The 27,781-nt window shown below is 41.8% G+C and overlaps 1 protein-coding gene across 1 annotated transcript in view; it reads left to right on the top strand.

The window, feature by feature from the left end:
* GRIN2B (glutamate ionotropic receptor NMDA type subunit 2B) overlaps positions 1-27,781 on the top strand; it is a 459,336-nt gene that overhangs the window by 341,302 nt on the left and 90,253 nt on the right. The window contains exon 3 of the mRNA XM_088468121.1: positions 9,823-9,937. Within this exon, the coding sequence (XP_088324247.1) occupies positions 9,823-9,937 (115 nt within the window). The remainder of the gene's footprint in view (positions 1-9,822; positions 9,938-27,781) is intronic.

A 27,781-nucleotide genomic window follows, 5' to 3' on the forward strand; every position in this document is an offset into this window, starting at 1 on the left:
TCTTTATTTATATGAAAGCAATACATTAACATTCCTTCAATGTACAGTGTTTCTTAAAAGGTAATTGCCGATGAGAACTGTAGGCTGAGCTAGCCCCGTAGATATTTAAGCATTAAAGGCATTTAAACATTTGGCATTTTAGGAATGATTCATTATTTCCATGTACTGTATCTATATTATACAGATGGGATACAATCATGGGCGCATTAAGAGAGGAGGGGGCCCATATGCAGCCTCCCTCCTGGCCCCTTCCTCTCTACTGTACCTGGCGGCTGGCAACACACTGAGCGCAGCAGTAGACTCCGGGCCCTAGTAGACTCTAGTGCTGTGCCAGAGTCTACTGCATAAGCACAGGTCACCGGGAAAATGGCGCAGCAGCCATTTTCCCGGTGATTTCCCAACTGTGAATGCACAAGACGATGGGAAAATGGCAACCGTGCCATTTTGCCGGTGATTTGTACAGCGCTGCTAATGCCAACGTAGGACTCCAGAGAGGTAAGTATTTAATAAATGGGTGCACACCCTGCTCCCATTATAAATACGCCCCTGGTTACAATAGTGTTTGGAATCATGGACGTTACGCCTGTAGGATGGTGGCACAGACAGAGAAGACTAGGAGGGTAAAGTCTGTATCTAGATAAAATCTAAGGGGCAGATTCCCTGTGTCTCCTCCTGTATTTAGATTTGCTGTATATATGCAGCAACACCGCCCCTGTCCAAACCCAGTTGCTAAAGTAGCCGTCATCACTATCAGCACTCATTTAAAAATAGTTAAAACTTTCAACATAATTAAATCATTCTTATTAACTCAGAATACAATTTGATTACAAATAACATAAAAAGTTAAAATATTTGCTAAATAAAGAGAATTGACTTAATTAACCAAAGCACAATTAGACTTTAAGCTAATTCAGCAGTAATCCAGAATGGCAGTGTTCAGGTGGTATCCGGATTGAAGATCGACAATGGTTAGATCGACAGTCAATAGATCAACACCAAATGGTCGACAGGCAATAGGTTGACATGGTCAAAAAGTCGACAGGGACAAAAGGTCGACAGACAAATGGTCTGCATGTATTTACTTGTTGCGTCTCTTTTCTGGCTATTTTCACAGTTATCCAGCATTTTTATGTGTATACTTTTTTTTTTAAACTATGTTTATTTAAACTTCCACGATGCTTAGATATCTTGGCAATGTACTACTAGCTTATGGTATAACCTGCATTATTATATAAAGTGACGAGGCTGTGTCTTTAAATATTCTTTACAAGTAAGAAGGTATGTTATCTTTAATAATAAACAAGTGTTCTTAATTAATTATATTGTTATTACAACTCTAACCAATGTTTACAAATTGTGGATAATACAAGTGTATACATATATTAAAGTGAGTACATAATTATACTAAATGGTTTCTTTCAGTCGTAAACCTGAAAATATTGTTTACTTCCTGTATAAATCAATTATTTACAACTACAGTACTCTTTTAGTGATAGTAGTTATAATATAGGGATGCCATACATTTACCGGTGTCCGGAATGCCGAACGTCGGAATCCCGATGCTGGAAGCCCAACTCTGTACTACAGACAGGCATCTAAATACCAATGCCTATCTTTAGCCAGATGCCAAAATCCCGACGCCCGGCATCCCGAAGAAAGGTAAGCGAGGCCTGTTAGCTATTAGCCACAGGGGGGGGGGAGGGTTAGTTTTAGGCACCCCCCAGGGGAACTTCGGGTTAGGCACTTCCCGGGGAGGGTTAGGCTTAGGCTAGGGGAAGGGGGAGTTAGGGTTAGGAACCACTGGGGGGAGGTTAGGGCTAGACACCCCCTCGGGAGGGTTAGGTTTATGGTGCAGGAAGGTGGGGTTAGGGTTAGACATCGCTGGGGGGAGGTTAGAGTTAGGCACCAACAAGGGTACGTTACATTTAGGAACCACTAAGGGAGGGTTTGGGTTAGAGGGGGGAGAGGGTTAGGGTACTTACCAGCCCCAGTCGGGATCCTGATGGTTCGGGCTTCCAGCATTGTTATTCAGTCCGCCGGCAATACATCCGGCGGCATTACATACTGATTCCATAATATACATGCAGCAATAGACCAGGGAGCTATCTATGTGGAATTTGTATTTTCTGCTCGTGTTTGAGGTTCCACCATGTGCTACTGTTTCCCCCCATAGTCGAAAAACATACATTTACTGGCTGCTGAAAAAATGGTCTGTGTGTCGCAAGGAATTTAGGGACATATGTATCAAAGCTTCTAAAGAGGACAAGTTGCCCATAGCAACCAATCAGATTGTAAAATAGTAATTGGAAAGAGATTGAGGGGTCAATCAAATTAGCCGCAATGTACTCGCCAGTGGGAGTCATCGTGGTAATAGCCGCACGTTGCGTCAGCCTGAACTCGCTCAAAAGCACGTGCTCAGAGTGGGCCATGAGGGGTGCGAGATGAAGTGCCATTGCCAGTGTTTTAACGCTGTGGCAATGACAACTCACTCCCTTCGTGGCTAATTGGATTGACCCCACAATTAATTCAAATATAACCACGCAAGACATATAGGTGTATTTAATATATATATACCCAAAAATGAATAAAAAGCTATAATGAAGATATCATAAGCAATAGACATCAATTTAATATACATAAAACCAAACAAATGATACACATAAATCACACTTATAGTAAAAATATACATAACATGCAACTAATAAAATATAAAAACAGTATAGTATATAGACTTCAAGCCTCATTGGTAGAATACCACTGCAGTAGTTTTGCTATATACAGTATGTGATTTATGTGTATGTTTAAAACATACTGTATACTGGTGCACATGCATGCTGTGTATTTGCATGTTTATATTTAATTGCACGTATCGTAAGACTGTTCAACTCAAAAGAAACACTTGTTTATGGCAGGCATTTTACACATGCATAAATGCAGCCAGCTTTAAATGAGCCTCTTTATGGCTACAGGATTCTTGCCTTACTGAAGATACTTTTCATTGTATTGTACTGTATACACATCATTCTTACCTACAAAGTCACTAGGCTAAATTAGAAATTGTTCGAAGTGATGGGCTTTAGCTACGAGGTCATTATAATAATGATTACACTAATTATAAATAAAGACACTTAATTATGTTTGAATTATTGCACAGGTGGTAATGGTTTATGATTCCAAGGAGGAGCAGTAGCAACTTTTGAAGATTAGCAGCTGAAACATTTTCCATGACAACATACCTGGTATTGAAATGTAATTACTACTGTTTTAGCTACTGAATACGGTTCTTGTTATCTGTTTAAAATTGCAATTGTAAATTCTATAAATATATAAGTGTATTATGATAAGTTTCAGTGAAAATGTGCTGTTGGGTATTTATTGTCATCCAGTTCTGTCATATTGAGTCTTGTTCAATGTCTGTATAGACGTTAACAGAATTGTACTCTGATCTTGTCTGGTTTCAGGTAATGATGTGTAGGTGTCATATTCAGAGTATTTATATGTATTGCAATAGAATTGCACTATAATTATATGCCATAATCCAGTCACATCCGGTCATCTGCATACAATGACCCAAAACACATTTCACCTTCTCAGTACTAACTTAGGCCCTCATTCAGAGCCGTACGCTCTGAGCAGGGCGCACGCTCTGAATGAGGGCCGCCCTCCATAAAAATGGAGCGTCCTCCTGGACGCTTGTATAGCTGTGGGTCACCACCCACAGCCTATACGAGCGTGCAGTTTGATGGCCGTGATGGTCGAAACTGCGAGCCGGAGCCTGCGGTTGAGGTTTTCAACCGCAAGCCCCGGAGTGATTTTGGCTCTATCAGTGATTTTGGCACTAGTGATGTCAGTGGGCCGGCTTCTGACGGGAGGCGTTCCCGTGGGAACGCCCCCGTCAGGGAGGCACGCCCCCGGCATGCCCACCAAAGGGGGCGTGCTGTCAATCAACATCGACAGCACGCCCCCTTTGATCAGACACAACGAGCGAAGGACTTTCCTTCGCTCGTCGCGTCTGGGCATGCGCACGACGGAGCTCCCTCCGTCGTGCGCATGCTCAGTGCAGACCATCGAACCACTTGCGAGCGGACAGCCGCTTGCGAGTGGGTCTGAATCAGGGCCCTAGTCTGCATGTTTTGGACCTGAGGAATCGGAGTTTGATTACTGTGACATCCATGGGTAACGTTCCTGCATCTTCACTCTTTGTACATTCTGCATCTCACCCTACGTGGGTAGATGTTTCCATAGCAACTCTATCCTTTATGCTTCTGAAATTACACTCTTTAAATTGTTAACCTCTTAAGGTATGAGCAGAAAACAATTGTAGTCTCAATAATATTCTAGGATAATATTGTGCATATACACAAATTGGATAATACAAACCTACCCTGTAGCCTCTAAAATGTTTCAGGATACTACAATGTTTTCTCACCTGAATATACCATCCACAGTTATAAATCTAACTATATATTTAGAAAAATAGTACATATATAGATGCGCCAGTTACATTGTGGCTGATCGCGCCACAAACGTGCGCACGCATCATGCCATACGATTCCCCGTACCTGCATGTGCTACGATACGCTGTGGCGCGCACTGCGATCGCACCATGCATTCCTATGGAGGCGCAACCGCAGTGCGCGTATCTGCTCGCGGTCGCACGTCCCCCGCTATGCGTGGCGCAATTTGCCGCGCCAGCTGCAAGGATGTTGCTGGGCATATCTGTGTATGTTGTAAGATTTACGCTTGCCATTGCCATTTAATAGCATTACATTAAAAACAAGCTAATATCAAGTATAGTGCCTAAAACAAAAAAAATACAACTAAGTAAAATATTTTGTTAGATTTATTCATGTATTTTTTTATGCACATAGAAATGTTCCATTAATTTATGGGCGTAATTAGGGAGAATGTAAAATAAAAGTTTTATGTGGATTGAGTTGAACAGTGTCCATTAACTCTGGCCGTAACAGTGATGTTTATCAATGTGAAATTGAAATAATGAAAGATGACTTATTTGAACTTGGTAGCTTAGGGGCTTATTTACTAAGCTTTGTTAGGAGATAAAGTGAACGGAGGTAAGGAACCAGCCAATAAGCTCCTAACTGCCATGTCGCAGGCTGTGTTTGAAAAATGACAGTTAGGAGCTGATTGGCTGGTGCCTTATCTCTGTTCACTTTATCTCCTAACAAAGCTTAGTAAATAGACCCATTAATATCTCAAGCAGTGGTCAAAGTGGAAATTTAGATTTGGCAGTATGCAAAATACAAGTGAATTGAATCTGACAGTTTTAAAAATTTAATAAATTGGTGGAAGAAGTGGTGGTATGCCATGTGCCATTTACTGCCCACTTCCACCACGATCATAAGTGGCAAAAAAACGATCATAAGTGGCAAAAAAACATAAATTAGATTGTTGTAAATCCTTGTGCTCAGCACACACAGGAAACCTTATTTTATGTGTATTGTTTTGTCCTAAATAACAGATATGGGAATCTATTTATTAAACCCCTGAGAGCCCTAACTCTGGATGAAAACTTTCAGATTAGGAATTCTTGCTATCTATTAGAATCATTGTGGTAGCCATATTCTTCATTTGCTTCCCCATATTTTTCATAGTGACGGCAGCCATCGTATATTTATTAAGGAAACTGGTAGTACTGCCATTGTCCTTGGATCATTTTCATAATCTGAGGATGGGTTTAGTGAAACCGACCGGAATTGACAACAGGTCAAACCGTAAATGCTATATTTTAGAGATGAGCGGTTCGGTTTTGGTTCAAGTCTCAGAACAAGGCAAAACGTCATCTTTCATGGACAAAAATGAAGTTTTGCATCCGAACTTGGCAGGAAGATCGGAGCCAAAACCAAACCTATATTTTAGCTTTAGAACCCTCCGTCAATCCGCTGTTTGTCCTGACAATTTCAAAACCCCTTGCAAACTAGTAAAGCTTGCCCCTGATCTTTTTGCCATACATTCGATTGCAGTATATAGATTGTCGTTCTTGGTTAGTTTTTCCTTCTTTAAACAGTTATTTGTTAGTGTGCAGTGCCGAAGAGAGCACAGAGGGGCACTGATCCAACACACCCTGCCTCTGGCGCACGTGACAGGAGCAGGAAGATGGGCACCTGCTTTTTCCTATGTAGCAGGAGTGCCTCTCCAGGTATCTTGCAATCTGGAAACTAGTGTTATTGGGGCAGCAACTGTGCCACTCCCTCTGCTTTACACCTGGGCGGCGGCATTGGTCACAAACTCCTCGTTACGGCCCTGTTTATTTTCCCATGCTGCGACTGCTATTTGTAGAAGCAATGTTAGGGAAGCACATACTGTATTTGTGGCACAATGTGCTAGGCCTCATGTAGTGAAGTGAGAAAGTCTGCAGGTAACAGAACATGTAGGAGGATTCTAGCTTCCACGCACAGTAGATAGTAAACATGAAAACTATACACAAACTGATTAACATTATTATTGCTTTTAAATCTGGTAATACATTATTTGAGGGACATCAAGTTACTTTAGAGAAAAGTGAGGACTGCAGAGTAGAGGGAGGGACGGAGAGACAGAAAGTGGGGGAGGGAGCTGCATGAGAGAGAAGGGAGTTAACTAGGGCTTCATTTAAGAACAAGTCATACAGTAGTCCCTCCGTTTAGCGCTCGTTTCTGATGTGAACATGGGTTATTATGACCGCAAATCTATACTTAGTTTGGACAACACACCAACACCTGTTAGCTATTGGCACTGGAAACCCTGATAAGTAAATGCTTACTCACTAAACACCTATATCACCTGTACCATTTTATTCACTATTCAGTGCTGAAGGATCTTAAAAAGCACAAACAGTGATGGGATATCCCTGTGTCTTTCCTGGATGAGGACTCGAGCCCGGAAGTCTGGTCACTGCTAGTGTTAGCTGACGACAGTGTTGTACATCTTCCTTTCTCAGATATATTGTAATGCTGTGCGGGTCAAACATACTGTATTAATTAATTTATGTCTAATACTTACTGGCGATGTGCGGTTGCAACAGTGACATTTGAACACATGACACATACTCTCCAGTAGTTTGTTTGGAACTGATATATGTTGACAAAGGTTAATCAATGAGCCATTTCCATTGTAATACTGTATATGATTGATTTTTAATGTCCTTGTTATAGAACTGACCCTTCTCCCATCAACTTCTGGTAGAAAGAGCATGCTTTTCCTGGGAAACCACTGTATCCCTATTATAATTCTAGAATGCACAGGTGACATTGTATAAAATGCTTGCATAATTTAGACCTATATTTAATGACTAATGATGTCACCACTTACATATAGAATGTAGAGATATCACTTTGTGATATAACCAGGGGTGTAACCAGAGGTATGGGGGTCCCATAGCAAAAGTTCCTCGGGGCCCCCATAGGTCTACCCATTCCCCCCCAGCCCCACACTACTTACCTCCTCCTGAGCCCGGCACGCCACTCCATCTCTCCTCACTGAACTTACTGAAGCTGGGAGGAGGCATGGCTGGGAATGTCATCATAGCCACGTCTCCACCCAGCTTCTAAGAGAGCCAATGTCATTTTTAATCAGGCGCCAGTCACGAGCCAATGGGGACTCGTGGACCAGCAGCTGCTGTTCCTATTGGCTCGCGACCAGCTCCTGATTAAAAATGACATCGGCGCTGTACATGGCAGAGTTCAGGGGGTTGCTTGCTGGGCCGATTGGCCTGCTAAGCTGGGGGCACTACTAATGGGGGCATTGTATAGGGGCACTGCATAAGGGGCATCACTCCTGGGGGCACTACTACTGTGGGCACTGCATAAGGGACACCACTACTGTGGGCTCTGCATAAGGGGCACTACCACTACAGTGGGCATAGCATATGGGGCACTACTGCTGTTAGCATTATGTGTAATGGGCACTACTGCTGTGGGCATTGTATAAGGTGCACTACTAGTGTGGGCATTATGTGTATTAGGGGCACTACTACTGTGGGCATTGTGTATAAGGGGCACTAATGTGGGCATTGTCTAAAAGATGCACTACTGTGTGTTATAACATGAATAAGGAACATTTCTATGTGGTGTAATTTGAATCAGGGGCACTATGGCCCTCATTCAGAGCCGGACGCTCTGAGCTCTGGGTCACCACCCACAGCCTATACGAGCGTGCAGGTTGATGGCCGCGATGGTCTTGACCATCGCGACCATCGCCACTGCGAGCCGGAGCCTGCGGTTGAGTTTCTCAACCGCAAGGCCCGGAGTGATTTTGGCTCTATCAGAGCCAAAATCACTCCCACTGACATCACTAGTGATGTCAGTGGGCCGGCTTCTGACGGTAGGCGTTCCCTTGGGAACGCCCCCGTCTGGGAGGCACGCCCACGGCACACCCACCAAAGGGGGCGTGCTGTCAATCAACATCGACAGCACGCCCCCTTTGATCAGATACAACGAGCGAAGGAAAGTCCTTCGCTCGTCGCGTCTGGCGCATGCGCATCATCGACCCACTTGCGAGCGGACAGCCGCTTGCGAGTGGGTCTGAATCAGGGCCTATGTGCGGTGTAATGTGAATGAGATTGTGCTACTGTGTGGCGTAATTTGAATTGGGGATACTATTGTGTGACCACGCCCCTTTCTTTTTGAGACCATGCCCCTTTTTTGCTGCACACAGTCCCTTTATTAAATAAGCGCCGGGGGGGAGGGGGGAGTTCCACCACTTCTCTAGGCCCACTTTAAGCACTGATAACATGTATAATGTTTGGCTTTATTACCTCTGTTTCTCTAATTAACTATCCCTCGTTCTGTGTTTCATTAACATGCATGGAGCTGTAAGAGATATAATCAGGTTTGATGTGCAGCACATCAATACCACATAACCCACAAATGGACTTCGCTGAGGATCGACAACCAATAATAAATGTATACTTACGTTTGATTGATAGAATTAGCAATAGACTACAAAAGGCTTCCTCAGTATCACTTATTTATTTCAATAAAATAATATTAAAGTACAACATACGAACAGCATAATATATTAAAAATGTATCATCACATCAGGAATAGATAAACATCTCTCATATTAGTACACACGATTGAATAATAAAATCAACTGATGACATCGCATGCGACCACGGGAGCGCACGTATCGTGCATACAAACTGCAAGATATGTTGTTATGATTTAGCCAAATCTGCCAAATTGTAACGACATTGTCTCAGTGTATAACCAACTTAACTGCTATGGGCAGAAAATACATGTACAGTATCAATTTAATTGCTCTTCTTGGGTTATGTAATAGCAAGTGAGTAGATTTTGTAATGCTTGGGAGTAATTCAATTGACTATAAATTACCAGCTATCACATTTTGGTGTATGGTGCTGCACTCCACATCATTGGTTAACACATTAGGGAGTAATGCATCAAGCCTTCTAAAGAGCAGAGAAGTTTCCAAGAGGAACCAAACTATTTATTAAGTATGTTCTGTAAAATGATAGGTAGAAGCTTATTGGTTGCTATGGGTAACTTCTCTCTAGTGGTCTACTTCTCCACTCTTTGGAAGGATTAATACATTTCCCCTTACTATAAATGTGGGTGCAAAGTATTCAATAAAATGAAAAGGAAAATGTGCACAGTTTCACATGCTTGTTGAAATTAATGTTTTCATTGGCTAGATGCTAAAGAGAGTATGTTTTTCGGTTCTCCTTTAATGCTAAAGACGTCAAGGCATTGGAACCACCTCATAAAATCAATTCCCTTAATTCAGTTGTCTCAACTTGTTTTAACATGTATCATAAACACATATGGTATTTGTAGTGATAGTTCTCTTTATTTCTTTTAGGTACTTAATTAATGTAACATTTCAAGGTCGGAACCTCTCATTTAGTGAAGATGGATATCAGATGCATCCCAAATTGGTCATCATTCTGCTCAACCAGGAAAGGAAATGGGAACGGGTAAGACACAATTCCAATTTTGGAAACAACTGATTTTTTTTACGTTTTGACATGGTATAATAACATTAGAAATGGGAACATTTGTTAAAACTGTTCTGCCGAATATTTTCCTCATTCGGCATTTGGCCAAAAAAAAGTGTGCTCATAATCCCATCTTAAATTGATAAATACAGTTCAGGATTTCAAAGCAAAAGTGTAAGTCATAGTTTGGATCGCTGCTACATCACACCCTTGTTTTCACAGTGAAGATCAGTTGGTGTGAGATGTTACTTGTCTTTATGTAAAATGTTCAGAAACCTATTTTCACAGCCTTGTTGATACCCTATCAACAGTATCATTTCTTATTCTCTCCCTATAGAGAATAAAGTGGTAAAAGTAAAATGTCAATCCTCAGTCTGGGTTAGGACTTCTAGTGTTTTTCATAACTTGAAAGGAAACTATATTATCAAACAAGGCATACTTTACCATAAAATATTTATTTCTAAGCTAAATATTAATTTAATAACAGTTTGGTAACTGCCAACTGGCCGGCTTGGCCATAGTAGAATTAAATATTATATAGACAATCATACAGTTGATAACTAGTCAATATGGGTTATATAATTGCATAGAAGACTCAGGGGTTTATTTAGCATCAGCAGTTGTACAATCTGACGATTTTTGGTGTATGTTTGCAGTTTTGACGCAGGATTTAAAGTGGTGATTTTTTAAAAGCAGTACAGGGGAGATGAACTAAGCATCGCTTCCGTGATGCAGTGCATCCTCCCTGACTTTGCGGTATGTACTAAGGATTACTGCGGTATGTGCTAAGGATTTAGCAAAGGACAGCTCTCCTGATAAGAGCTGTCCTTTGCGATGCTGCCGGGCAGAGGGACTTCCGAGTTGAACACCCAGAAGGACGCGGGCCGTGGGGGCTCATGTAAGGGATCCGATCGGATTCCTCCCAGCCAGGAGCATCGCGTTAAGAAGCCCAAAAGCTACAATTGGGTAACGCCACCTGAAGGTGGCGTTACTTAGCGACGCGATGCATTCTGCTGCTTAATACATTCGGGGGAATGCGGTAAAACCCCCGAAAACAGCATTTTCGGGGATTTTACAGCATTTTCCCCTTTAGTACATCTCCCCCTACATATCTAAAAACTTAGAATATCTGCCCCCTCTCCCTCCACTATATCACCCCCTCATCTCTTCTCCCCTCTTGAACAGGTCCCCTCCCCTCTTTATATGAAATCTGCAGTGCACTACCATTTCTATTTTCTGACCATACTGTTTATTAGCAGTTACAGTCCCTTTCATGACTGGACTGTGTAATGTTTGCGCTTTTTATATTATTGTAACCTTCTAAAAAAATTGGTGCTTTAAATGCGGCAGCAGAACCATAGAAAAATAGCTGAAAATTGGCAGGATTTACAAACTGCTGATTGATAAACATTCCTTCATTTTGTTATTAAAGTGTTTTAACTCTTGTTTCTCTCCCTCATTTAGAATTCTGTTAATGTTCAGTTTGCTGCTATCAATAGGTACAAAGCATAATCAGTATAGTGATACCTAGAACCTAGGTAGGTTGAGTCTGGCTATGTGAATGAATGGAGAAAGAGGTAAAATAATGTGAACATGTAAAACACCATCTCTAGAATAGTACAGTAAGTGACAGTAAGTATAAGCAGCTGCCGAAGTTCTGCCCACTCACCTACAGTACACTTCTGTGTATGTACAGCCTGGTGAGATGTAGGTGATAGAATGAACATGCTCCATAACACAGAGGTTTGAGCTATATAAATGTAACATCATGTATAAAACGTTAGTAGTCTGCTCCCATGAGGCCCATTACCGCTAGCACTGGGTTATCAATGACAGCCAAGGGAACAAGTGAGTTTCATTCAGTTCTTGTTGGACAACATGTGCAAACTGGATGTTGTGTATTTGCAATGTGGACGTTTACAGCATTAATGAAGGGAAAATCCAATAATGTCACAATCATGGCATCATTACTTGCTGAGCTGAAGGGAAGACCTGGATCAGGTTTCCTCTTCATTCCAGCACAAGTAGATCTAATTTAAACTAAATGTAATAGTAGCCGGCATGTCAGGCTTTGTCACTGAAACAATTAGTGTTGGCAAAATGGAAGACCAAAACTAATTTGTTCTGACATACTGTATCATTGTCTCATATTGTTACAAAAAACAAAAAGTAATATAGAAAAAAAGCAATCTTTAACTTGAGATAAGCTGCGTTCACACTATACGATTGTATACCTAGCCTAGGGGTGGGCAATAAACGCCCCCCCTCCCCAGCTGTTGTAGTTCTACACATCCCAACATGCTGTGCCACAGTTTTGCTATTTGACTATGCTAAAACTGTTGCAAGGCATGCTGGGGTGTGTAGTTCAACAAAAGCTGGAGGGCCGGGATGACGTGATGTAACGCTATATTGCGCACATTGCGATGCGTCATTCCATGCTTCATTTAACAGCATGACCTTTGTAGTGTATTCAAGAGAATATATATTTTTTTTACCAATCTGTTTGCTGGCCCAATTCCCCTAGGGACTTTAGTCCCATGCTGAACAGGGAGGGGCCAAGTCACATTATAAGAAAGGGAGCCCACGCTGCGGGTTTCCGTGTTATAGTGTGACCAGCTAAGCCTGTCATAGCATAGTGCTGGTTGTGGCTTTTGCAGGGAAGGTGATGGGACCACATACTGTTTGACACACCTGAAAGTGCCAGAATCAGTTCAGGTTATGGGAGAGATGTTTCAAGCCTTGGGGCCAGGCCATATGTAATAGGGTGACAATTTAGAAAATGTGAGAGTTTAACAGTAAAACTCTCTCACTACTACATTGATCGAGTTGTATTTTCAACCTGGATGAGAGTTTAAAACTTGAGTTTTGAGTCTGAAAAACAGGCAAGTCTGCATGTTCTCTGACTTTATTACATTGGCTGAGTTTAAAAATGTGACAGTTATCTCTCACATTTTCTAAGCTCTCACCCTATTACATTTGTCCCTTGGAGCAAGATAAAGTGGAGAATTTGCTCAAAGCAACCAATCAGCTACTTATATAGCACAGAATTTGAAATTATAGTTAGAAGCTGATTTTTAAAAAAATCTAAATAAACACACAAGTTACCAGCATCAACTTGATGAAAATGGCTGGTGTCTCTATCATCATATGCTTTAAACATATCTTCATGCAGCAGACACATTAAATCACAGGGGGGTTGGAGATGTACTAAGCCGTGAAAAGTGATAAAGTGGAGAGCACCAACCAATCAGCTCCTAACTGTCATTTTTCAAACACAGCCTGTAAAGTGATAGGACTTTTCATGGCTTAGTACATGTCCCCCAGGGCCTGATTTAGAGATGGACGCAGTGCCAATACTTATGCAATTGAGCGATGTTTTGCTACTGCGCATGCGCGAAAAGTGTCGAAAATCTCTTACTGCATACATACAAACCAATGTGATCGATGTTGTTCGCTAATGCATACAGAATCACTAGCACTTGAGAAGGGGCTTGTATCCCTGGGCATTTCAGTGTGGAGGTGACCAAGTGATCGCAATAAAGGGCCGTTTAATGGTTGTGTTATGAGAGTGTAATGGGCGTGAATGGGAACTCTGCTACGTTTCCCAATTGCAAAGCAATGATTTAGAGGCCATGTTAGGTTGGATTAGAGGAGAATTGCAAGGCTATCGCAAATGTCAATGGTGCTAACAATGTTAGTGTGTTTACAATCTCCATCACAAATGCACAGACCACACAGTCTGAAAGTGGGCATCTCAGCACTCGTACACCCCATCGCACTGTGCCGCACACAAGGAAAGCTGAGATTAGCTTTTGCATATTCCCGCAAGCACTATTGCAAGAGTGGCTGCGATCGCAGCTGCATTACCAACCATCTCTGAATCAGTCCCATAGTACAGTATGTTGATTATATAAGTTCAGTGTACATACGTCATTGCGTACATTTCTGGATTCATTTTACGTATGCTTTCTTTTTTACTTAAAATGTGTCCAACTCTTCATGAGGCTGCTGCATTAGACAATAATTGATCCATGCCAACTGTGATTATAAAATAAAGATTTACATGATGAAAAAGTACAAATAAGTCCCAGTTAGGCTGCCCTTAGTGCCTGATCCAGAGATGAACCCAAAGTAACCTATCCAAAGACTGTCCATGGAAAAAATGGGACACCTGGAACTTAGGTTTATTCTAAAAAGAAATCAGAAATAATTAAGTTCACCACTGATGGTGATCATTTATACATCTTGGCAGCAATGTAAGAAAGGTGAACATAATTGGCCTGATTCTGCGTCGCAATCTGCATGCAACGCCGATGTTCGCATAGTTGAGCGATTATTTGCAAATGCAAATATGCAAAGAGTTCTGAATACCCCTATGCCGTATGCGTTACACAGAGTATATGCACAAAGGTACTGTTGCGATCGGGACGGATGGTATCACAAGCGAGGTGGATAAGTGATGGCATTCCTGGGTGGTGACTAGTACGTTCAGTGGGCGTATTATGGGAGTTTTGCGGGCATGTCAATGCAAATGGCTGTGTTCACAGACGCACAGCCACAAGCACGGGAGGCCATGGTCAGATGAAGAAATTGCACCTGTCATAGAGCTGGTGCTAGTTTTCATGGTGCGACCAATGGTGGTGTATAAGACGCACCAATTGCTATTGCAGCTTGAACGGATGCCAAAAGTGGGCGTCTCAGTCCTTGCACATTTAGCCTCATGGATGTAGACAAGAGAAGGAGTTTGTTTTCCATTTACATAATCTCGCAGACGGGCGACCACCAATAGACATTGCTGTGTTCGCTTTTGCATGCAACTCAGAATCAGGCACTTAAACTGTTGCTATAAGATACACACAGTAGATGCTGCTGAAGCGGTATTTATCATACAGTATCATTGGAAACCAGTGTTCCATGAAAATTAGTTCCACATTTCCATGGAATTCACAGTCTGCCATCTTGTAAATATTGGTTAAGCCCACAAAATGGCTGACTTCATTGTTTGTGGACAACAAGCGGACTTAAGGATAACTTATTTTTAATTTAGATTGAGTAAATAAAAATTTGAGAATGATTGAAGGATAAGAATAATGTATTTTGTTAAGGAGCTTTTCATGTACACTGGTGCTATGTATTCACTTCATTTTTTTTCTTCTTAACATTACATTAAAATAACTTCGAACCAGTTTGGGCCTGAGTTAGAAAATTACATGCAATACATTTAACATCCAAGTCTTTTACATTTGACATACCCATCATAAATATGTAAAAGGATTTTGCAAAGTGCATAATGGTACTGCCTGAAATATTGCTGTTCCATGAGGTTGCTGTACTATTTCATGTCCCACCTCAATCAGGTTTTGTTCAGTATGTGTCTGTTTCAACATTCTGATTTGCCAGCTCACGTTCCTTCAACAAGCATGACCCAAATACTCCTGCATCTGTTTATTGCATCTCTTTAAACTGTCCATCACAAGCAAGCTCTCCTGTCATCAGCACAGGCTCACAAAGTACAAACAAGAGAGAGAGGGTGATTAAAGAGGACAGCAGGAACGGAGATAAGGAGGGAATAAAAGAGAACACTATGAAGTTGAAGTTGCTTTACAGGTTTAATCATACAAATTGAGGTTGCTCTCTTCTTTTTTTACAATGATGATTTCTACCCAAGGTTATGCTAAAATATGATGTTAATGCAAACAATTACGTGCTTCGCACTTCAAGTACTTCTCAGTTATACTGTACCTTCTGAGACCCCTGAACCATTGTTATTAAAACACTATTCTCTCACTTACCTTACAGCATTGCCTTACAGCAAGTTAGGATGTTCTTAAGTAACAGACACTTATTGAATTATGGTCTGTATATTGCAGAGGATATTCTTGTGAAGATCTACGTTATAGCTTAGAAACATATTATTTCCTGATTATCCTCTATTTCTGTAGTATAGGATCACACACATATTTGTTGCTCACAAGGTATAAAATAGCTATCCAGGGAGGGCCAATGGGCATTTTTACAGCATATTTTGGTCTGTGTGATTTAGGACCCTGACCACCCCTTACCTTGTGTGGTATATTTTGTTAACATTCATAATATCGACATGGACATAATGACAACATGTAGCATGCCAACATGCCTGGCATGTTGACGTTGACCAAGTCAACATTCATCATGTCAGCACTGATGAAATGTCACCATAATTAGAATGTTGACAAAATATCCCTGGTGGTGCAGTGGTGACTTACCTGGCATGGCGGGACTGGAGGCTCTAGCGGTGTTGTGACATCAGGATGACTTCCGGCAGATCCTGTATCTCTTTCAGTGGTTAGTATGACTAACCCTGACCCCTAAACCTTCCCCTAATGCCTCCCCTTCCCTAGTCTAACCCTAACCCTCCCACAGCCTAACCTTAACCCTCCGCTGATGGTCCGTGTAAAATGTTGGCATTTCACATATTGACATTTGATATGTCAAACTTGTGAACATGTCAACAGTCTGCAAATGCCGACGTGTTAAATGTTGACATTTCAATTATGTTGACATCATGACTGTTGGCATTGTGATGTCTACATAATGAATGCCGATTTTACAACTACATCCCAACTTGGTAATAGAACATAAAACTGCAAACTACAACCTCTGAGAAAATCAGTGAGGAATGCTTGTCCTAGCATGTGAGCATGGCCGATACACACCTAAGGCCACTGATGCTTATAGGATGGATAGATGAGAAAGGGGGAATGAGGGAAGAGGTACGGACAGTACTGCAATGGTTAAGGACATTAAATTGTCTAATAGAAGGGGCCTTCAAACTGTACATAGATAAAAAGCCACATATTGTGTAGTTTGTTAACAGGGGATAAAACCATATAAGTCACATGTCACTGGGGTTTGCATGTTATCCAGGAGAAAGAGAAAAAGTAGAAATGAGTGACAGATAACCATTGGGTAGTCCCAAAAATATAAGGGCACAAAGATGCAAAGGGAGTATGTCCACACTGTACCTCAATTGTCATAATTGAGGTACAGTGTGGGCATAATAAGGGCACTTTGTGTTACTCAGTTTAGACGCCTCCATTATATACTATGTAAGTACTTCTAGCTCAGTGTGTAAAATTTCTAGCTCAGTGTGTACAGTTTCTAGCTCAGTGTGTACAGTTTCTAGCTCAGTGTGTACAATTTCTAGCTCAGTGTGTACAGTTTCTAGCTCAGTGTGTACAGTTTCTAGCTCAGTGTGTACAATTTCTAGCTCAGTGTGTACAGTTTCTAGCTCAGTGTGTACAATTTCTAGCTCAGTGTGTACAGTTTCTAGCTCAGTGTGTACAGTTTCTAGCTCAGTGTGTACAGTTTCTAGCTCAGTGTGTACAGTTTCTAGCTCAGTGTGTACAATTTCTAGCTCAGTGTGTACAGTTTCTAGCTCAGTGTGTACAGTTTCTAGCTCAGTGTGTACAGTTTCTAGCTCAGTGTGTACAGTTTCTAGCTCAGTGTGTACAATTTCTAGCTCAGTGTGTACAGTTTCTAGCTCAGTGTGTACAATTTCTAGCTCAGTGTGTACAGTTTCTAGCTCAGTGTGTACAGTTTCTAGCTCAGTGTGTACAATTTCTAGCTCAGTGTGTACAATTTCTAGCTCAGTGTGTACAATTTCTAGCTCAGTGTGTACAGTTTCTAGCTCAGTGTGTACAATTTCTAGCTCAGTGTGTACAGTTTCTAGCTCAGTGTGTACAGTTTCTAGCTCAGTGTGTACAGTTTCTAGCTCAGTGTGTACAGTTTCTAGCTCAGTGTGTACAGTTTCTAGCTCAGTGTGTACAGTTTCTAGCTCAGTGTGTACAGTTTCTAGCTCAGTGTGTACAGTTTCTAGCTCAGTGTGTACAGTTTCTAGCTCAGTGTGTACAGTTTCTAGCTCAGTGTGTACAGTTTCTAGCTCAGTGTGTACAATTTCTAGCTCAGTGTGTACAGTTTCTAGCTCAGTGTGTACAATTTCTAGCTCAGTGTGTACAGTTTCTAGCTCAGTGTGTACAGTTTCTAGCTCAGTGTGTACAATTTCTAGCTCAGTGTGTACAATTTCTAGCTCAGTGTGTACAGTTTCTAGCTCAGTGTGTACAGTTTCTAGCTCAGTGTGTACAGTTTCTAGCTCAGTGTGTACAGTTTCTAGCTCAGTGTGTACAATTTCTAGCTCAGTGTGTACAATTTCTAGCTCAGTGTGTACAGTTTCTAGCTCAGTGTGTACAATTTCTAGCTCAGTGTGTACAGTTTCTAGCTCAGTGTGTACAGTTTCTAGCTCAGTGTGTACAGTTTCTAGCTCAGTGTGTACAATTTCTAGCTCAGTGTGTACAGTTTCTAGCTCAGTGTGTACAGTTTCTAGCTCAGTGTGTACAGTTTCTAGCTCAGTGTGTACAGTTTCTAGCTCAGTGTGTACAATTTCTAGCTCAGTGTGTACAGTTTCTAGCTCAGTGTGTACAGTTTCTAGCTCAGTGTGTACAGTTTCTAGCTCAGTGTGTACAATTTCTAGCTCAGTGTGTACAGTTTCTAGCTCAGTGTGTACAGTTTCTAGCTCAGTGTGTACAGTTTCTAGCTCAGTGTGTACAGTTTCTAGCTCAGTGTGTACAGTTTCTAGCTCAGTGTGTACAGTTTCTAGCTCAGTGTGTACAGTTTCTAGCTCAGTGTGTACAATTTCTAGCTCAGTGTGTACAGTTTCTAGCTCAGTGTGTACAATTTCTAGCTCAGTGTGTACAGTTTCTAGCTCAGTGTGTACAGTTTCTAGCTCAGTGTGTACAATTTCTAGCTCAGTGTGTACAGTTTCTAGCTCAGTGTGTACAGTTTCTAGCTCAGTGTGTACAGTTTCTAGCTCAGTGTGTACAGTTTCTAGCTCAGTGTGTACAGTTTCTAGCTCAGTGTGTACAGTTTCTAGCTCAGTGTGTACAGTTTCTAGCTCAGTGTGTACAGTTTCTAGCTCAGTGTGTACAGTTTCTAGCTCAGTGTGTACAGTTTCTAGCTCAGTGTGTACAGTTTCTAGCTCAGTGTGTACAGTTTCTAGCTCAGTGTGTACAATTTCTAGCTCAGTGTGTACAGTTTCTAGCTCAGTGTGTACAATTTCTAGCTCAGTGTGTACAGTTCTTCCTCTTTAACAGAATCAGAAGGTCAGGAAGGAGACAGCGTGTGCACTACCACGGATCCTGACTTCCTGATCTGACTACTGTAGGATTGCTTGAAGCCATATATCGGCTAATGCTCCTACATACACACTGTCCAGTTTTTGAACACAAATTTCTTTTTCTTAACCCTCACCTATCATTTAGTTGTTTTTATCCTTTGGTTCTGATTTAGTACTTACTGCTGCTGGTTGCCATTCCAGCCCCCACTCCCTCACTCTTTCTCTGCACCCACCTCTTTATTCTTCTCGCTGCACTTTCCATTCTCTCTCACACTTGGCAGCCTTCCCAGCCCGCATATGCACTCTTAGTAACTCACAGCCCTGTTTTTTATCGGATTAGCCCTGCCAATTGGCAGTCATTGCGATTGACACATTGAATAGCCTTTAATTGACGGCTCTTAACGCTCTAACAGATCATTCAGAGCCGCATAACAGGACTTTAATCCCATAAGGCTTTGCACGGTTGCTTTTACATGCTGAACAGAGCTATCCCAGCTCTAACAGTGACATACAAACATGATGTATATAACAGTCTGAAATGTAACTGTCAAAGTCAGACCTATCCAAGCATGCAGCCCTTTTTGGAAATGTTGGGCATACATCACTGTTTGTTTTGTTCATAATCATATTTAATAGTTTGTTTAGAATATGAGCCAGGATTGCCTTACTGTATCTCTTTTCTGTGACCCCTCATCAATGTCTTGCTTTTCACCCATACATATCTTGATTGTCTCACCTTTAGCTTCCCACACAGAAGTGGAACTGTGTCTAATGCACAGACATTAGGGGAGATAAACTGATTATGTTTCCTATAGCAACCAATAGTTATCTAGCACAGTCTATAAATGACAGAAACTGATTGGTTTGAGCCCCTTCTCCACTTTCTCTCTCTAAAAAGGTTTGATACATCTCCTCCATGGTCACCAACAGTCTCTAATTTCCATGGACAATACAGTATTATAACGATTTGTCTCTGGAAATGTACCTACTTTTCTATATTGACATACTGTATGTTAATTAATTATTATAATGTTTTACGTTAGATACAATTCTTATCATGTACTTCTTAATCTTTGGTCTCTACAAATAAATATTTATTCAGTAAGGTTTCAAGTGTTAAAATGTATTTTAGAACCAATTTCAATACATATGACATGATGAGGACTATAGCACTCCAAGGTCCGCGCAGACCGTACTATTTGCTTTGGTTGAGCCATAAATTGGCCCTGGATATGCTAATAAAATGTTGGCAACTGTGCACAAGCAGAGCTGGGGCTTCTGTAATTGCTAAAGTAAAGAGGTAACTGGAGCCACCTACAACCTAAGCCTTGAACCCACTTACAGTAATTAAAGCCATTGAAACCTGCGGTAGGACCATGTAAATTTCAGTAAGAGAATTAAAAAAAAATACTTTACCCAATTGCATGAATTACAGGATTTCTTCCTTGCCTAAGAAACACACTGAGACAATGATGTGTGTTCAATATTAATATTAACAAGAGCTGTCTGTAGAGATCAAAATACAGTCGCAACCCAGCACTTGGCAGCAGCAATGTTATCTAATGTGTAGCACTTTCTATTGAGGTTTATACACATTCACTGGGAGGTATAGTTACTGGGTAGATGAGGGAGAATATTGTAAAATGTGTTTGTTAAATAATCAACACATTTACCAGTGATAAATATGGTGCTATGCACAGAGGATTGTAATTATAAGGATGAATAGCACAACAAGAGACCATTTCCTCTACTCATATGGATGGTTCCATAGATGTAATGAAAGATGTATCCTGGTCTAGTGATTGAGGGAACATTGTGTGCTGTTTTTCCAAGGTAGGAGGGAGATACAGAAATGTGTCTGGTGGGTGGTAAAAGCTGGCATGTCTCACATCTCATCAATGCACTCCTGAAAAAGCAGCCAAGGAGAACAGAATTTACCACCAATTCCACAGAGAGGAGCCAACGAATTACATTATCAGTGAGGCTTAGCCCTTTCTGCCCATCACACCCTTCAGTCTCTGCTGGCTTTAGAGGAGCGAGGAATCAGCTGGCACAAAGCATTCAATACACAACTGTAATTCACTAACCTGACAATCTTTTTTATCTACCTACCTGAAATCTTTTTCTAGGATTTTTGATTCCCGATAGGACTGAGCATTATCATGAAATTGTGTGTATCTATATATTTCACACTTTGAAATCAAGGGTATTATCCTTTATTCAGCATTAAAAAGTAATAATAGAAGAGAAATAACATGCCAAGTTATGATACCTGTCAACCTCAGTCATTTCACGGAGTGACAATATCCCACGCCTGCTTTATTCTTATTTTTGAATAGCAATAACATGGGCTAAAATAAATAATAAATGTTAAAGGGGTTTGTAACACCAATTCATTCAGCTCAAGATATTGCAAATAAGAGGCAAACAGCACATTGACAAGCAGAATATAATAGTAGTGTGAAATGGCTAAAGATAGCAGAATTGCTCTTTTGTTATGTCACTCTATATTTTGCACATACAACTGATTTTACTGGTAAGCGCATAGATTTTCTGGATAAGATGGCCATAACTGGGGGATGAAGAAGCTTGCAGATGGGACTTGTCCACATACATCTTACTTCCTTGCACATTAAACAACCCTTCTAGTCGCGCCATTGCCGTGGCTTGACTGGGTAGCGCTGAGCGTATATTTATGCGTCTATTTACATTCAAATGCATCTTATTCACAAATCAATGCAAATAGGTTGCACAAACAGCTTCTGCTGATGAAAATGACATGTGACATGCCTATCTATATTCTGTGTGGGACTGCGGGTGTATCTGCATGTGAAATGCTACTTTACAGTGTCACGGCCGCTGACACCGTAATGTAGCATTTTGTATACAGATGCGCCGGCAGTTGCACACAGAATATAGGCATGCAACATATCATCAGCAGAAGCTGCTTGTGCATCCTATTTGCATTACGGTGTGAATAAGATGCAATTGAAGGTAAAAGTAATACGAAAAGACGCTCAGCGCTACTGAGTCGCACGGCGCTCACAAGTTATGTTTAGCGCGACTTGTAGCACACGGAGGTAAGATGTATGTGGACACATCTGTTGTAAAATATGTATTGAGACACTTCTCTATCTTTCAGGTGCATTTTGAGAACTGGACTTGTAAAGTTGTGTTAAGCTGGAGCTAGTTAGATGGAGACACATTGCTTAGAGACACTCAGTAATACTCCTTTCGCACATAGTGCAAAAACCTGGGTCTTTGCACGTGAACTCACATCAACCCGGGTTTTTGCTATGTGTGAACTCAAACGACCCCGGGTTGACGGCCTGGGTCCACGACCCTGCTCTGTACCGGGATCGGGGACTGATACCCGTGAAATTCATGGGTAGATTAACCAGTGTATTTCTTGGGTCATCGGTCAGAAAGGGGCTATTGGAAACACTTGAAGAATATAACAGGCATATTACATGGAAGGAGTGCACCATTGCTACTGTTACAAAGATAAAATGTTCCATGGTCAGAGGAGCAGCTAGACAGTGGGGTTGGGTATGGGATGCCAGAGATCGGGATCTCAGTGGTCAAAATCTTGACGCTGGCATCCCGACAGGCTTAGGATACCAACATCTGTCGGTAGGTAAATTACCCCCCCCTCTCCTACCCTAATCCTCCCTCCCCGGTGCCTGAACCTAACCTCCCCCTCTAGTGCCTAAACCTAACCTCCCCCTCCCCACACCCTAAACCTTCCCCTTAGTGCCTAACTCTAACCGTACCCCTGGTGCCTAACCCTAACCCCTAACTCTCCCATTAACCCTGATACTTACCTTCGGAATGGCGGTGGTTGGGATGCCAGCACCGGGATTCTGACAGGTGTCTGGATTTGGCGCCGGTATTTTAAATGCCAGCATCCTATGTGCCGGGATACTGTACAGTTATGGACCCATAGCAAAAAGGGCAAGGGCGTCCGTGAACTGCCCAATGGTGAAAACTCACATAGATAAAAGGTTTTGACAATGCAGTTATAATGTCGACACCACAATGTTGTGAGTTATGAATGTTTATAAAATATACCGAACCCTAGGGATTGGGATGAGGTGGGGTAGAATGTAAACCATCGTAGAGTTTGCACTAGAGAATACTGTGATATATAGGACTGGTAGATTCCTGGAGGTATTCCTGGCTGTTCATAATCTCCAGTTTTGTTGATCTCAGGGCTTGGATGAGAGATACAAACTATACAGTGTTATACTATTATGTGCCTGGGCAGCAGGCACAAATATTGACCCTACAGGACACCATTGCATTTCAGTTCTCACGCAGAATATTACTATATGTACTGGAACTAGAGCACAGAGGCCATGAGAAATAGAGACTGGATAAAATATAAGCATGGTGTGCGCCTTGTCACTGTTCAGGCAACACAATACAATTCCTGGTGAAAGCACGATAATGAATTGCCTCCTTAGTGGAGTCTGTGATCTGCAGGCGGATTGTGTGTCTCTATGGAATGTACATGATCCAGGAAAGACAGGAAACAAGCTATATTAGGGTAATCTGTTCCTCATTTCCCTGAATGATGTACACTACACATGGAATGCTTTTCAAAATGACCCATGTGGAGTTTGTGAACTCCATTGCTGTAAAAACAGATACTGCACAAAAGGCAAATGTAAAGGGTGACAGATAACATTGACCACAGTGAGGATGACATCTATCGTTTAAATGAGTTTTCTTACACTCAGGATGCACTTTCTTGTTTCTCATTTATCTATTATAATGATACACAATGGGGCTGAATCATACTGTAGTTGCATACAAGTCTGCTTTGCATGTGCCGTAGCCAATGGTACTGTAAGCACAGGGCTGGTGCTAGGTTTCTTGGTACCCTAGGTAAAACTTCAGCCTACCCCCCCCTTTCCCCCATAATCCATCGTAAACACATTCTAAAGAAGTCTCGTAATTGTATTGAACTGTTGAAATGTATACAATGATTAAATAAAGCATGAAATGGGTAATACATATTTCAGATTATGGAAGTTAATTTTGATAAAATGGTTCATTTACAATCTAGTTATACTATGAAAGACATGAATATTCTTCTATAGCAATTAAAGACTATGGAGAGTACATAGGAGGCTGATGCAAAGTACTGTGTCATATACACAGGGAGCCAGCATCTGATCCTGTATACACGAACAGCACAGGAGTGAATAAAGCACCTGGATATGGTGGAAACATGATTTGCTGGGTAATCATATATTTGCACCAGGCACCTATTATAGAAAAACCAATGCTGTTTGGAATTCTCTGATTTGCTGGGTAATCATATATTTGCACCAGGCACCTATTATAGAAAAACCAATGCTGTTTGGAATTCTCTGATTTGCTGGGTAATCATATATTTGCACCAGGCACCTATTATAGAAAAACCAATGCTGTTTGGAATTCTCTGATTTGCTGGGTAATCATATATTTGCACCAGGCACCTATTATAGAAAAACCAATGCTGTTTGGAATTCTCTGATTTGCTGGGTAATCATATATTTGCACCAGGCACCTATTATAGAAAAACCAATGCTGTCTGGAATTCTCTGATTTGCTGGGTAATCATATATTTGCACCAGGCACCTATTATAGAAAAACCAATGCTGTCTGGAATTCTCTGATTTGCTGGGTAATCATATATTTGCACCAGGCACCTATTATAGAAAAACCAATGCTGTTTGGAATTCTCTGATTTGCTGGGTAATCATATATTTGCACCAGGCACCTATTATAGAAAAACCAATGCTGTCTGGAATTCTCTGATTTGCTGGGTATACTGTCTTTATTTAATATCTGTAAACACCAGAGTAACTTTAAATTTAATTATATAGTCAGATCTTATCTCCTAGCTTCATGGGATGCTGTTTTGGCCTTGCTTGTTTGTATTAGAATTTTATGACTTGTTTCTGGTGTGGGTGAGGGTAATGAGGGTGGGTGTCATCAGTGACTACACATGTTATGCTTAACTATATAATCAGTAGGTCACAAGGCTTTAGGCTTGTACAAGGCTGCTAGGTTTTATTTCAAAGTGGGTTTTTTCTAAGTGGGACTACATGTACAGCATAACTTCAAGAGTTAGTCAGGAGTTAAGCAGGAGGAAGACAGGAGGACAATATTTTAAAAGAACTCTCTATAACTTGGAAAAAAGCAAAGGATCTTCTGAGCTTCTGGAAACCCTGCTACTCAGCAACCAGCTTCCATTATAACCTGGACCCACCTTTTGACAACACCCTGCTTCAGCATTGCAAGCAACTACCTGCTTACTGAACATTTAATACTTGTATGTTTGCGTTTCTTCTCTACATTGTTTAAATCATTCCAATACCACTGTCAATTTATCTTTACTGTAGTATCTACCATTGTTTCACACCTATACCTTTTTTTTTTATATATATATATATATATATATATATATTCATACTTTAGACTAATTCTCAAGTCTTGCTACTTTAACAGCTCTACACTCCTTTTTTGGTTATAATTTACTATTGTAGTTGTGCCTTTACATCTTCCAGCACTGTTCTTTCTTTTATCTGATTTTGACCTTTGACCTGTACTGCTCCCTCATCTCAAACTCATTACTACTACTGACTTTTTCACCCCCAACCGCCTCATCTACACGATGTCTCTTTTATTCTACTCCACCCTCACTCAGCCGCTACATTATTTTCTCCTCTACCACCAGTTTTCACCTCTTTTCTCCATCCATAGTCCCCTCTACGTTCTCCCCCTCCTCTGTCTCTCTTCATCACATATAAGTCTCTCAACTGCATCTCCCACAACTCCAGTATTATTCACTTCTCTTCCACCATGGTCCTGCTGCACCACCACTAAACCCTGCACCCTCTCTTTTCTCCAAGTTACCTATCCTCTCCCCCCCCCCACACCACACTAAACCTCCACCTGACCCACCACCTGCTGTCACCCTTCCTCATTCAGAAGCCAGCCACATAGCCCCACACTCCTTATTCTGCTTCTCTAGATCAGTATCACCTCCACACTGCATCAACCCTAATAATCTCATTCTCCTCTCACCTCTTAACTCTGTCCCTCTCTCCTGTTCCCTCTGGAAAGCCAGTTTTGTCTATAATAAACTGGTCTCCGTTCATGAGCACTTCATCTGCAATGCCTGGATTCTCCTAGCCATCACCAAACCCTGGATTTACCCCTCTGACACCACTGCTCCTGCAAAATTCCTCCATCACTTGGCTTCCTGGCTCTTAATCTTCAAATGGGCCATCAAGACCCACTTCTTCCTCAATGCTTTCCAGCGCTCATCCTAACCCACTACTCTATGCTCCTTCCTCACTATCTAGCCCATCTGTGTCACCCCTGTTTGTCTGACCCTCCCCTCAGAATGTAAGCTCTCGCGAGCAGGGCCCTCTTTCCTCACGTGCTTCTTCTTGCCTTACTTTTACTTTCATTCACAATGGCACCTAAAACTGATTACTGACACCCTGCTGCTTATTTAGGTGTTATGCAGCAATGTATATAAATCATGTACTTGCACTGCATTGTCTGTACTGTTAATAGCTGTTGTCTTGTGTGCTCATTTGTTTCTGTACTTTGTCAGGCGCTGCGGAACCCTTGTGGCGCCATATAAATAAAGGATAATAATAATAATAATATAGTGTATAGGCAGGGTATATGTGAGTGACTAGAAGTATATACAGTTGAAGCACCAGCCAGGGAGAGACAGGACAGTCAGGTAGCAGAAGGGAATAGTCCTGCTGCTGCCGCTGCTGCTGGGGGAAACGGTCACTGAGGGGGCGGATGCTGCTGGGGCAGAATGGGAACCGGTCATGGTATCAGGATCAGGTGCTGTTGTATAGTGTATGCTCACAGCTGGGGGAGATCGGGGCTGAGCAGCAGGCTTAGGGTTCAGGGATTACAGTGATGATGATGAAGAACTGTGACGAACAATCCGGTGCTGCCAGGAGAGCTCCTCATCATCTAATGCTCTGCCTCAGTGTCTGCCTGGGCGGGGGATGGTGCTTGTGCAGGAGGAGGAAATACTGCACACTGACTACTACCGCAGCTGGGGCCTGGGCATTTACAAACATGGATCACTGGCTGCATGGCTGTCTGTGATTTCAGTGCCCAGCAATAAGCAGTTAATCAGGGTGGAAGTGCATTATTACACTGCGGTAGAAGGGGAGGGGGCGCAGCACACAGGGCAGGCGGCAGCACTGCCTACTGTAATGTATATTAATTGTGTTACGCCTGGCAGAGAAGGAGCCGGGAGTACCACTACTATTATACATTGCACCTATGGACACAGCAGAAGCAAACGGGCAGAGCGCCTCTCCAGCCTGGCGCCTCCATGCAATGCATGCCTTTGCTGACTATGTTGCGCTGGCCCTGGGCACCGCTGGCAGCACAGGCAGCTGGATGCAGAGACCTCACTTTGGCGGTGCCAGTGACGTATGTGAGGTGACTCAGAGACTGGACAGCGGCTGATTAGACCCGCGATCGCCGCCAGCATTATTGAAAAGAAGGATGTCCGAGACTGTTTGGGCGCGCTAACCAGGACTTTAGACGGGTCTAGTCATTTTACGTGGCTAAACCCGGTCTATTTGGTCATTACATGCTCGAAAAGACATGGGCACCCAAAAACAATTGTATAT

The sequence above is a fragment of the Taudactylus pleione genome, unplaced genomic scaffold (assembly GCF_031769625.1).
Source record: "Taudactylus pleione unplaced genomic scaffold, aTauple2 ptg000080l, whole genome shotgun sequence".
Lineage (NCBI taxonomy): Eukaryota > Metazoa > Chordata > Amphibia > Anura > Myobatrachidae > Taudactylus > Taudactylus pleione.